Source organism: Drosophila nasuta, unplaced genomic scaffold (genome assembly GCF_023558535.2).
Source record: "Drosophila nasuta strain 15112-1781.00 unplaced genomic scaffold, ASM2355853v1 ctg22_pilon, whole genome shotgun sequence".
NCBI classification, from domain to species: Eukaryota; Metazoa; Arthropoda; class Insecta; order Diptera; family Drosophilidae; genus Drosophila; species Drosophila nasuta.
The window spans coordinates 230,912-241,617 of record NW_026869442.1 but is presented as its reverse complement, the minus strand read 5'-3'; the positions used below and the strand labels follow the sequence as shown (position 1 = coordinate 241,617).

The 10,706-nt window shown below is 42.2% G+C and overlaps 1 protein-coding gene across 1 annotated transcript; it reads left to right on the top strand.

Annotated features, from left to right (window-relative positions):
- Window positions 1-9,273: 9,273 nt before the first annotated feature.
- Window positions 9,274-10,363, top strand: LOC132797802 (uncharacterized). The gene is made up of 3 exons (XM_060809577.1): window positions 9,274-9,518; window positions 9,578-9,793; window positions 9,853-10,363. The coding sequence occupies exons 1-3, from the start codon at window positions 9,421-9,423 to the stop codon at window positions 10,061-10,063; spliced, it is 525 nt and encodes a 174-aa protein (XP_060665560.1). The 5' UTR covers window positions 9,274-9,420; the 3' UTR covers window positions 10,064-10,363.
- The last annotated feature ends 343 nt before the right edge of the window (window positions 10,364-10,706 follow it).

Genomic DNA, 10,706 nt, shown 5'->3' with positions numbered 1-10,706 from the left:
CTGATGCTGCACTCTTGGGTACTGTTGGTGTTTTGCTTAAGAGTCGTGCTGGGTCGTTCATTCATTGTCGTGCTCTGTTGGATTCTGGTTCGCAAATCCACATGATGACGTCCCATTTAGCCCAACAGTTGCAATTAAAACGGACGCGATCAGATGCTATGATTTCTGGCCTCGGAGACACAGACGTTTCTGTTGAAGGATGCACGGTCAATGTTTGTATGCGCTCTTGCATCACCGACTACTCGGTCAACTTTCAAGCTGTTGTGGCATCGACAATCACCAACAGCCAACCGAACTTTGCTATTGACATCGACGGTTGGGCAATTCCATCCAACATTCAGCTAGCTGATCCAGCCTTCAATCGTCCGCAGCGCGTGGACCTGCTGATTGGTGCAAGCCTATTCTACGGCTTGTTATGTGACGGACAGATTGATCTTGGAGATGGATTGCCTGTCCTGCAGAAGACCCGCCTTGGTTGGATCGTTGCTGGTGGTGGAGACAGCAGACAGCAGACAGCATTGATGGCAGCGGAAAGGGTTTCTGATGTTAGTGTCGAACAGCAGCAATGCCAACGGATGGGACTCGCCAATGGTGTACAGTGCATGTCCAAGCAGATGGACAAGTTGAGCTGTCAGGAGGAGTCACAGACAACGATTCCCGAGACAAATGCCGTGCTGCAGCAGATGCAGCGCAATTACGAAGAGCTGCAACAGCAGTTGCACGACAGGGATGCGGAATGGACGCAGCGTCAGCAGGAGTTGGAGCATCATTTGCGTCACAAGCAGGATCAGCTGAATGCCGCCGAGCAGCAAGTGCTGCAGCTGCAGACACGCATTCGCGATCATGAAGCGCAGGAGCGGATAAAGGAGCTAGGCAAGGAACTGCAACCGCTGCGCACCAGCACCGAGATGAAGGAGCGTGATCTGCGCGATCGTCTGGCGTTGTTTAAGGATGAGGTCAGCGCGATGCGCACTTCGTCGCAGCTTCGCCGTCCCAGCAACCACAGCAATAGCAATGGCAACCACAGCAACAGTCTCAACGATAGCAGCGGTGAGCTGTGCCGTCTGACAAACGATATGGAGAGTTTGCGCTGTGTGCTGGAGCTGAAACAGGCCGATATCCCGACGCTGTCCAAGCAGAACGCAGAGCTGCAGCGTGAGAACGACGAGCAGCGCAGATTGAGCAATCGTGTCACTCTGTTGCACCATCTGTATCGCTCTGTTGGTCGCTTCGTTCTCAATTACGATGAGCTTCGCACGTTGATTTGCCAAATAGCGGCAATACTTAATAATCGTTCATTGCTATCAGTTTCAGAGAATCCTGACGATTTGGATGCGCTGGCTCCCGCTCATCTACTGTTTGGTGGTCCTCCAACCGTGATTCTTGAGCCCGACCTAACTACGTTGGACTACAATCGGCTGGATGGTTGGCAGCGTATCACTCAAATCCAGCAGGTCTTCTGGAATAGATGGCGGGAGGAGTATGTGACTCTTCTCCAGCAAAGATCCAAGTGGCGCATTCCTGATCGTCGTCTCCAAGTCAACGACGTGGTCTTGGTGAAGGACGAAAATTTGCCTCCTCTTCGGTGGCCGCTAGCCCGTGTCATGTCGCTCATCCCTGGCAAGGACGGCGAGTGTCGAGTTGCCGAGTTAAAGACGACGTGTGGCAGCACCCGGAGAGCCATAAACAAACTCTGTCTACTGCCCCTGAAGGATGATGTTGAAAGCTAGGCTTTCAACGGCGGGAGTATGTCGGGAGCAGCAGACAGCGCATGTTAATGCAATGCTGTGACAGCGTCTATCAGCAGCGCTGCATCTGCCGGCAGCGCTGTATGCTCTCTGTTAGCGATCGTTTGCAGTTCGATCGGCTAATTGCCTTTAATCTTGGTTTGACCTTTGAATTGTAAACTCTGTTGTTATCGTGTCGGTGGCGAAGCTTGAAAGTGTTCAAGTCACAGCCAAATAATCAAAAGTGGTGGTTACATATACGAACATATGTGCCATTTAATAAACAATTAATTTGAACTTTGCGTGTTTTATTTATTAACAATAGACGTGCGAATAAAAGCTACTAAAAGCTTAGTAGCTCAACACTATATTTAAATCTAGTATTTACAATATTTACATTCGGCCGACCTGACTACAGATCGACCACGATCTACATACAAAGGGCAATTGTATCATTAACATCAGTGATCCAAGGCTTAAGGCGAGCAGGCTCTAAAATGCCTCTAAAGGGCAATTGAGTTAACTGACAGTCATCAATATCAACTACTTCATACCTGTCATGATCAAAAACACGGTTTATCTTATAGGGCCCCCGGTACTTTGGGGCAAATTTCTTATTAACTCCTGCTGTAGTATCTACATTCCGAATGGCTACATAATCACCGACGTTATATTCTCTAGGAGCTCTATGTCTCTTACCATAAAACTGTTCATTTCTTTTCTGGGAATTTTGAATGTTGACAGATGCCTGCTCACGGAGTTTCACAATATCTCTAGGTTCATCATTGAATTTAGTATCTAAATATTCAGAAAGCTCATCAACTATAGGTCCCTTCTGTATTACTCCAAACAATAGAATACTAGGAGCTACTTGGGTGCTACTGTGTACTGCATTATTAATTGCAAATTCAGCTTTATTGAGTAATTTATACCAGTCGGACTGGCTCAAAGGTTCTGCTAATTTTCCTAGCATTGGTGTCAAAACCCGATTCACCCGCTCTACTTGGCCGTTAGCCTGTGGCGCTCCAGTGGCCACCTTTATGTGTTCTATATCACGTTCTTGACAAAAGGTGGTGAACTCAAGCGACGTAAAGCAAGTACCGCGATCAGATATGATCCTTTGAGGTCGGCTATAAAAGTCAAAATATTTACTTAACGCATCTCTCGCTTCTCTAGTGCTAGTTGTATTTACAGGAAAGAGTTTCACAAACTTAGTAAAGGCGTCAATAACAACTAAAAGGTGCTTTCTCTTTGAAATTAAACTCGGTAGGGGGCCTAAATGGTCTATATGGAGTGTATGAAATGGGACACATGGCTTCGGGATACTGTGCAATGTTCTATCATGAATAGATCTTGGCACTGAATGCAAAATGCACGATAGGCAATTTCTTATAAAACGCTCCACCTTAGTTCTCATATCTGGGAACCAATAAGTCCGTCTCAAATCATTAACGCACTTGTCCGCTGCCAGGTGTCCTAATTTTTCGTGCGATTTCCTAATAATCTGCTCTTCCATGCAAACGGGTACATACAAACAATAAGAATCATTTCCATTCTTTCTGCATACTAGTCCATCTCTCAACTCAAAGCTACGCGAGGTTCCATTCTCTAGTTTCTGTCTCAATCGAACTATTTCCTTATCCCTCATTTGTTCCGTTTGTAAAATCAAGTCTACATCCTCAGGTGTTGCCCCACTACTCCAACTAAAGGTATTGATTTCAAAAACGCGTCCTCACGAAACTCATATTTATCAACTTTATCATCTCCCCAGGCCCTTTTACCACCGTCCATGTAATCTCTATTCACATCCTCGCAATTAACTCCACCGATATCTAAAGAATCTTCACTAAGGTTCTCTTCCATTATAACTCGTAGTCTCTCTAAAGGATCTTCACAAAGGCTATCTAACAACGCACTATCCCCTGGTGTGTCTCTACGGATTTCTAAAAGGCTTTCTATAAGGTTGTCACTACTGATTCCCACAAGGTTGTCTCTACGGTTCTCAACTAAGTTTTCTCTATGGTTCTCTCTACGGTTCTCTATGCGTTCTTCCTCAAAGTTTTCTAACAAGTCATCGTCGCCACTAAACTCACTATTTTTTAGGGTCTTAACAACTTCTGTCTGTCTGCTTAAAGCATCCACATGGGCCATATTAACACCGGGTCTGTGCATAATTGAATAATCATAATTTTCCAACTCAAGGGACCACCTAGCTATCCTAGGATTAATAGCTTTCCTACTAAGAGTTTGCACTAGCGAATTGCAATCCGTAATTATTCTAAACGGCCTATGCTCTAAGTATACTCTAAAACGGCGTAACGCATTAATTATCGCAAGCGTTTCCAACTCAAAACTATGGTATCTCGACTCTGCCGCTGTAGTTTTACCGGAATAAAATAAAACAGGATGCATTTTTCCATCATCCTGCCGCTGCAATAGTATAGCTCCAAAACCATGTGAACTGGCATCGGTATGAAGCTCAGTTTCTCTCCCAGGACTGAAAATCGCTAAAACGGGTGGGTTAGCTAAAGCACTTTTCAAATTTTCAAATGCCCTCAATTGCTCATCATTGAGTGGAAAAGGACCGCCTTTCTTTAATAACTCAGTCAAGGGTCTAGCTATTCTCGCAAACGACAGGACAAAACGTCTGAAATACGAAAAGAATCCTAAACATGAGTGAAGGGTATGGACATTCTGTGGCACAGGGAAATTTCTCAAGGCTACCAAATGTGTTTCGCTCGGCTTAATCCCATATTTACTAACATTGTACCCTAGGAACTCGCATTCTTTCTTAAGAAATACACACTTCTTCTTATTTATCTCCAAATTATTTTCGCTAATTCGATCCAAAAGTTTTGCCAACATCTCCAAGTGTTCATCTACAGTCTTAGTGGCAATAACTATATCGTCCATATAAATAACTACTCTTTTTTCTCGAATAAAGTCTGAAAATGTTTCCGAGATAAATCGTTGAAATACTGCAGGACCATTCTTCAAACCAAAAGGCATCCTCAGGTACTCGTATTGTCCTTGAGGGGTAACAAACGCTGTATACGGAACGGATTTTTCCTCGACCTCTATTTGATGAAATCCGCTTTTGAAATCAATCACAGAAAAACAACATTTCCCTCAAATACTCAAGGCAGTCTTCAATAAGAGGCAAAGGGAAATTATCTTTGACGATACGTTTGTTTAAGCCACGGTAGTCAACGCACATTCGAGTTTCACCAGACTTTTTCTTCACAAGAACTAAAGGTGACGCATAGGGTGAAGCACTAGGACGTATAACGTTTTTCTTTAGCAAATCATCGACAATTTCTGCAACTTTCTCTCTCTCAAAATAAGACAAACGCCTAGGTGAACAATAAAGGGGAGTGGTATCGGTTAATCTGATGGACATACGATATCTAGGTTTAACATTATAATCGTATTGGTTGTTAGAATAATGATTTTGAATAGTTTTTGACACCTTCCCGCTATTTCAAGTCAAACTCCGTTCCTATCTCAAAGGAGTCCTCTCTAAATGGTTCTATACCCGCTATGAATTTGTCCGCGGTATCGTCAACATCAAAAGATTCTCCAGAATTTATGTTATTTAAGCCTATGTTATGATTAGAATTATTATTATCTAACTTATGATTACTATTACGTATTTTATGTGTAGCATTTGCATTTACGGTGAAAAGAGAAGCACAGTTTGACTGATTAGTATTGATTTTTAATGAACTTAAGGGTGAATGATACTCAGCATTAATGTTTTTCTTATGAACTAATTGAACTTCAATGATCTTAAGTGAATCTCGCCCTAATAATACTGGTAATGGCAGAATATGATCATCAACTATATTTAAAGATATTGAATAGGTTTTAGAACAAAATTTAACAAAGCACTTCCATATGCCCCAAACTGATATGGGATGTCCTCCTAGTCCATAATATTTCGATCTTTTCAAACTTAAAACAACATTATTCGGAATCAAAGACTTATGAATAAAGCTTACGGGGCTACCGGTATCAAGCAAACTTACTATACGTATATATTTTCCCTTTTCACCTAGCAATCCTCATATTTCCAAAGCTTGGACCGCTGCCAATTCCTCCGAGCCAGATCCCTCATGGTCCTGCACTGCTGCTACCATAGTCGTCGTCTTTCGCTTGGGGCACTGCTGGTACTTGTGATCCACACTGTAACACTTGAAACAGGCTCCATCCGGTCTCTTAGGTTGTCGGCAATCCCTCGCCAAATGGCCCATTCCTCGACAATTATAGCAGCGAATAGCTTCAGGATCCTGCATATAATTGGCACGAACTTGAGGCTTCATCATCTTAGGCTGCTCCTCCCTTTTCGACGGCTGGACGGGCACCTTCTTTATTTTGTCATAAATCGTAATTTTTGTGCGCAGCTCTTCCAACGATTCGCAATAAGCCATTGCAGACGCAGCTCCCGAATTGTCTCCTAAGCCTTCAACGACGAATCGAATTATATCCTCCGTTGCCACCTCGACTTGTCGCGCAATGCCGCACATGACGAAAAATATTGTAGGGCGCTCTCATTCTTCGACTTCTTTCTGGCTTCTAATTGCTTGAAGACGTCGAGCACGGTGACCCTGAGATCGAACACAGCTATCAACTCCGCTCGCAGTACCGGCCAAGTGAGAGCAGCCGTCTCAATCATGAATGATCTGGCCGATCCTGTCAACAAACGTTTGGCGAAAATGAAACGTTTTTCTCCGACACGCAGTATGTATCCATTATTTTTACAAAATCGTCGATCCAGCGCGTCACAGGGTATCCAGTATCCCCGAAAGGTTGGATTAGGGCATTCAAGTCACTCATGTCGATGTCTTCTCCTCGAGCTGGTTTATTCTGGCTCAACGCATTTTCCAAATCAGCAACACGTTTACGCACAGCATACAGCATCTCGACTTGTTGCAAATGTTGAATTTCTGCCTCTACGTTCGCCGCCACTTGATCACGATGCTGCATGTTCACGACCGCAATGTTCGAAACTTCCAGAACCTCGCCAGACGCCGCCGCATTGCCGCCATTTTTCGGAACACTATCGCTGTCTCTCTCACTCTCATGCCCAATAGGGGTAATTTCACCACCACCGACGCCAACGTGATCATCCGGACTTGAGAATGCCGCTTCTACAGGCGAGCCGTTGCTCAGCTCCCGCTCCTCCAGATGCAGCTTCTCCACTTTTCCTTCCTCCATATTTGCCATAACAACTCTCGCAGCCGCCCGCAATTGATAAATGGTAGCGTCGTCCTCGAAACGCACGTGTTTTCTCTCCAAAATCGCAACTAGCTCAGATCTTGACTTTTCAATATATCTTTATATCGCATCACACGGAGTTTCTCGTTTTTCGGGCCTTTACCCCACACCTGATATGTAATTGTCAGGTTTTTATATTTCTTTATGTCAGTTTATTTCACAACAACTTGTTCTCTCGTTCACGTTCTTATTCATAGTGAACGCACTTTAGTCTCGTGCTCGACCGATACACCTATCGATCGGGCTTCTAACTCGATAGATATTTAATCGATTAATTCTTAATGTTACCTTATGCTATATTTAAATCTAGTATTTACAATATTTACACATTAAAGAATTAAATACTGGTAATTATACTCTATCGAAACAGGATGATGGAGAAATTGTATTCAAATTGAAATTGTAATTGAAAAATATGCAAAACAATAAATTATATTCACAAAATAAAAATAAAAAATTTTTAAATGGGGACTGGTAAATTTGGGAAATTTTCAGCTTTCTTTTCAGCTTTCTTTTCCAGCTTTATTACTTCTGATATTTATTTCAAATAAATGTTATTGAAATATAAACTCGAAATTTACATTAGGGAATGGGAAATTGGGGAATTTTTAGCTTTCTTTTTCAGCCACTTTTCTCCTTTTTACGTTGTGTGAATAAATGTAATTGAAAATTTAATTTCATCATTTTAAATGGGGAATTTGAAACAGATCTGTTAACAGAAACCGGTCCGTTATCAGAACCAGATACCTGATCTGTACAAACAGGTCTGTTTAAAAGAACAGTTACCTGGTCGATACAACCAGGTACCTGATCTGTACAACCTGATCTGTTTAAAAGAACAGCTAGCTGGTATATTTAACAGTCTGACAGCTGATCTGTACAACCAACTCTCTTCATAAAAACATGCTAATGTATCTGTTTATTGGTTATATATGATTATGTTTCGTAAAATAGATCACAGTACACTAATTACCACAAGACTGAAATAATCATTAATCCACTAATAGTTGAATGAGTTTTAACTCAATTAACTAAAAGCCGAAATACTCTAAAAAAATTTTCTGATCTTAAACAACTCAAAAGTCAGAACAGTATTGGTCTGGAGGAAACATTTAAACCTTTAACTGAACCACTACATGATGTTGTGAATGATAACAAAAATTTCAGACATTGATACCATCAGAGTTTAATAATGTTGAGACTGGAAAAAAACTATGCAAAACTACTCTCCATCCGACCGAGAGAGAAACACACCACCTAACAAGAAAAGAAAACTCACATTTCACAGTGCTAAGAGTCAATTCTCAAAACCTAAATATGATATTGAGAAGACATTGGATTGGGGGATGGATAGTGTTAATGCTCAGGATGATGATGATGATAATCAATTCTATTCTCAACCAGCTATAGACGACACATCGTTTGAAGGCTTACCTCATACCACGAAATCGTTAGCGAGAGAAGGTTCTCCTTATTCATCAACTAAGCTTATGAAACAAATATCCCCCACACTTCGCTTCCATTACCGGTTCAAGACTCACCCCATTCATCATTTCCGTTAACGAGTCAAGAGCCCTCTCATTCTTCGAACGTGTTATCAAATGAAACGTCTATACATTCAGCACCTTCGATAACGAGTCAATCAACCCAACATGAAGAGAACTCAAAAATTTGAATATCAGTGAACTGGCACGGGAAGATCTTTTGGATAAGACATATGGTCCATAAAAATGCAAGTGGACAATTAATGTTGGGGAATTCACACATTAATGTGACTCACAAAAATTGAATTGGATGATGGAAAAACTGGCGTCTTACTAGTGGATTATATTCATTAATATTCCACCGCCTACCTCAAAATTATAATTCAAATGATCTTGAAATATATAATGAAATTTTATTGATAACTAATGTGCACCGGAGAAATTTTAATTTCGATGGACAGATCAGAGGAGCAAGGGCAAAGAAATATACAAAAATTATTAAACCACTCTTAACAAAATCACGTACTGCTGAGTCTACACCTAAAATCTCAAAATCAATTGTTTCTGGGACTGGTTTCATGTCACTCGCGACGAATAAACCCAATTATGTATATTGCGACGATCCAAATGAGTTGGTTGTGTAACGGCGCCTACAGCAACGTGTATTGAATTCGGCCTAAAAGTTTACTAAGTTTAAGTCAAGGTTGATGTTGCTGCAAGTAGCTCCTAAAAGTATGCACTTGTTAGTCTGTCGAGTTGAGCTTAAAGCAGCGCTGTAAGCAGCTGATAAGCCGAGCAGTGCTGTAAAACTGCTGATAAGCTTGAAGTGCATCGGTTGCACTGGAAAGCTCAGCTTTGACATCTGCGCCAGCTGCATCAGCTTGAGCGCGGCCAACTTAGTGAAAGCCGGTTCCGGTTTGGTCATTTTTCTAATGACCGGCTGCGTACATAGACGCGTAATTATTGAAGATTTAAATCGGAAGGCATCGAGCGCTATTGGGAAATTTTTTATTGTCTTTGCTATTATTTGGTAAGAGAAGTTTTATAGTGTCATAGGAGGACTCCGTGTAATTAAAATTTTGTTCGCAGGATTGGTTTTGCTGCCTTCAAGGCCTTGTTTCTCGCTTCGCAGCATACCGCCAGTTTGCTTCGGCCAAGTGCCGCAGCTTATCCAGCGGAGCACCCCTGCAGGCCATTCTCGGCCAGCGGAGCACCTCTCCGGCCCTCACGGCCAGCGGAGCACCCCTGCACCGGCCCTCTCGGCCAGCGGAGCACCTCTCCGGCCCTCACGGCCAGCGGAGCACCCTGCACAGGCTCTCTCGGCCAGCGGAGCACCTCTCCGGCCCTCACGGCCAGCGGAGCACCCTGCAACGGCCAGCGGAGCACCTCTCCGGCCCTCTCGGCCAGCGGAGCACCTCTCCGGCCCTCACGGCCAGCGGAGCACCCCTGCACCGGCCCTCTCGGCCAGCGGAGCACCCCTGCACCGGCCCTCTCGGCCAGCGGAGCACCTCTCCGGCCCTCACGGCCAGCGGAGCGCCTCTACAGGCCACTGCCTGGCCAGCGAAGCGCCTTTAGGTGCCAACTTTAACTCTCATCTCATCTTTGCTTTCCTGAACATCAGCGACCAGATCGCTTACATATATAGTGTGTGTGTGTGTTAAAGTGAATTTATGAGAAATTAAAACCAAATCTGAAAAGTTTAAAATGATGCGCTACATTGTATAAAAAAAAAGTGAAACAATATGATAGAGTAAAAGCTCAACAGTGTAGCGCCGCTCAGCACTAGTTAAAATGAAACATGTTGAGAAAAATTCAGTATAGCAAAAATCGCAAAAATTGCACAGAAATATTAAAAGTTAAAATAATTAAATTTAATTTAATTTAGTTAAAATTGTTTAAAAATTGAACACGCTAAAAAGTTAAAAGTTTAACAATTATAAAAAATTGAAAGTTCATTTGTTCACAAAAGATAGTTAAAATTCCCATTAATTTTAAAAGCGCTACTGCAATTGCAGAATTTAAAAATTGCACAAAAAAGAAAAAAAGTTAAAAGTTAAGTTCAAAAGTTAAAAGATAAAATGATTTAAAATCAAAAGGAATTAGCGCAGCTGTTTTGTTGATAAAAAAATAAAAATAAAAAGTTAAAATTAGAACGAGTATTGTGCCACATTCAATTAAAAATAAAAGCGCTAAAATATTGTAAAACAACAAATTAAAA

Coding starts and splice junctions, on each gene's coding strand:
- LOC132797802 (XM_060809577.1), top strand. CDS start 9,421: ATGACCGGCTGCGTACATAGACGCGTAATTATTGAAGATTTAAATCGG. Junction 9,519..9,577: donor ATTGTCTTTGCTATTATTTG/GTAAGAGAAGTT, acceptor TTTTGTTCGCAG/GATTGGTTTTGCTGCCTTCA. Junction 9,794..9,852: donor CTCACGGCCAGCGGAGCACC/CTGCACAGGCTC, acceptor CCAGCGGAGCAC/CCTGCAACGGCCAGCGGAGC.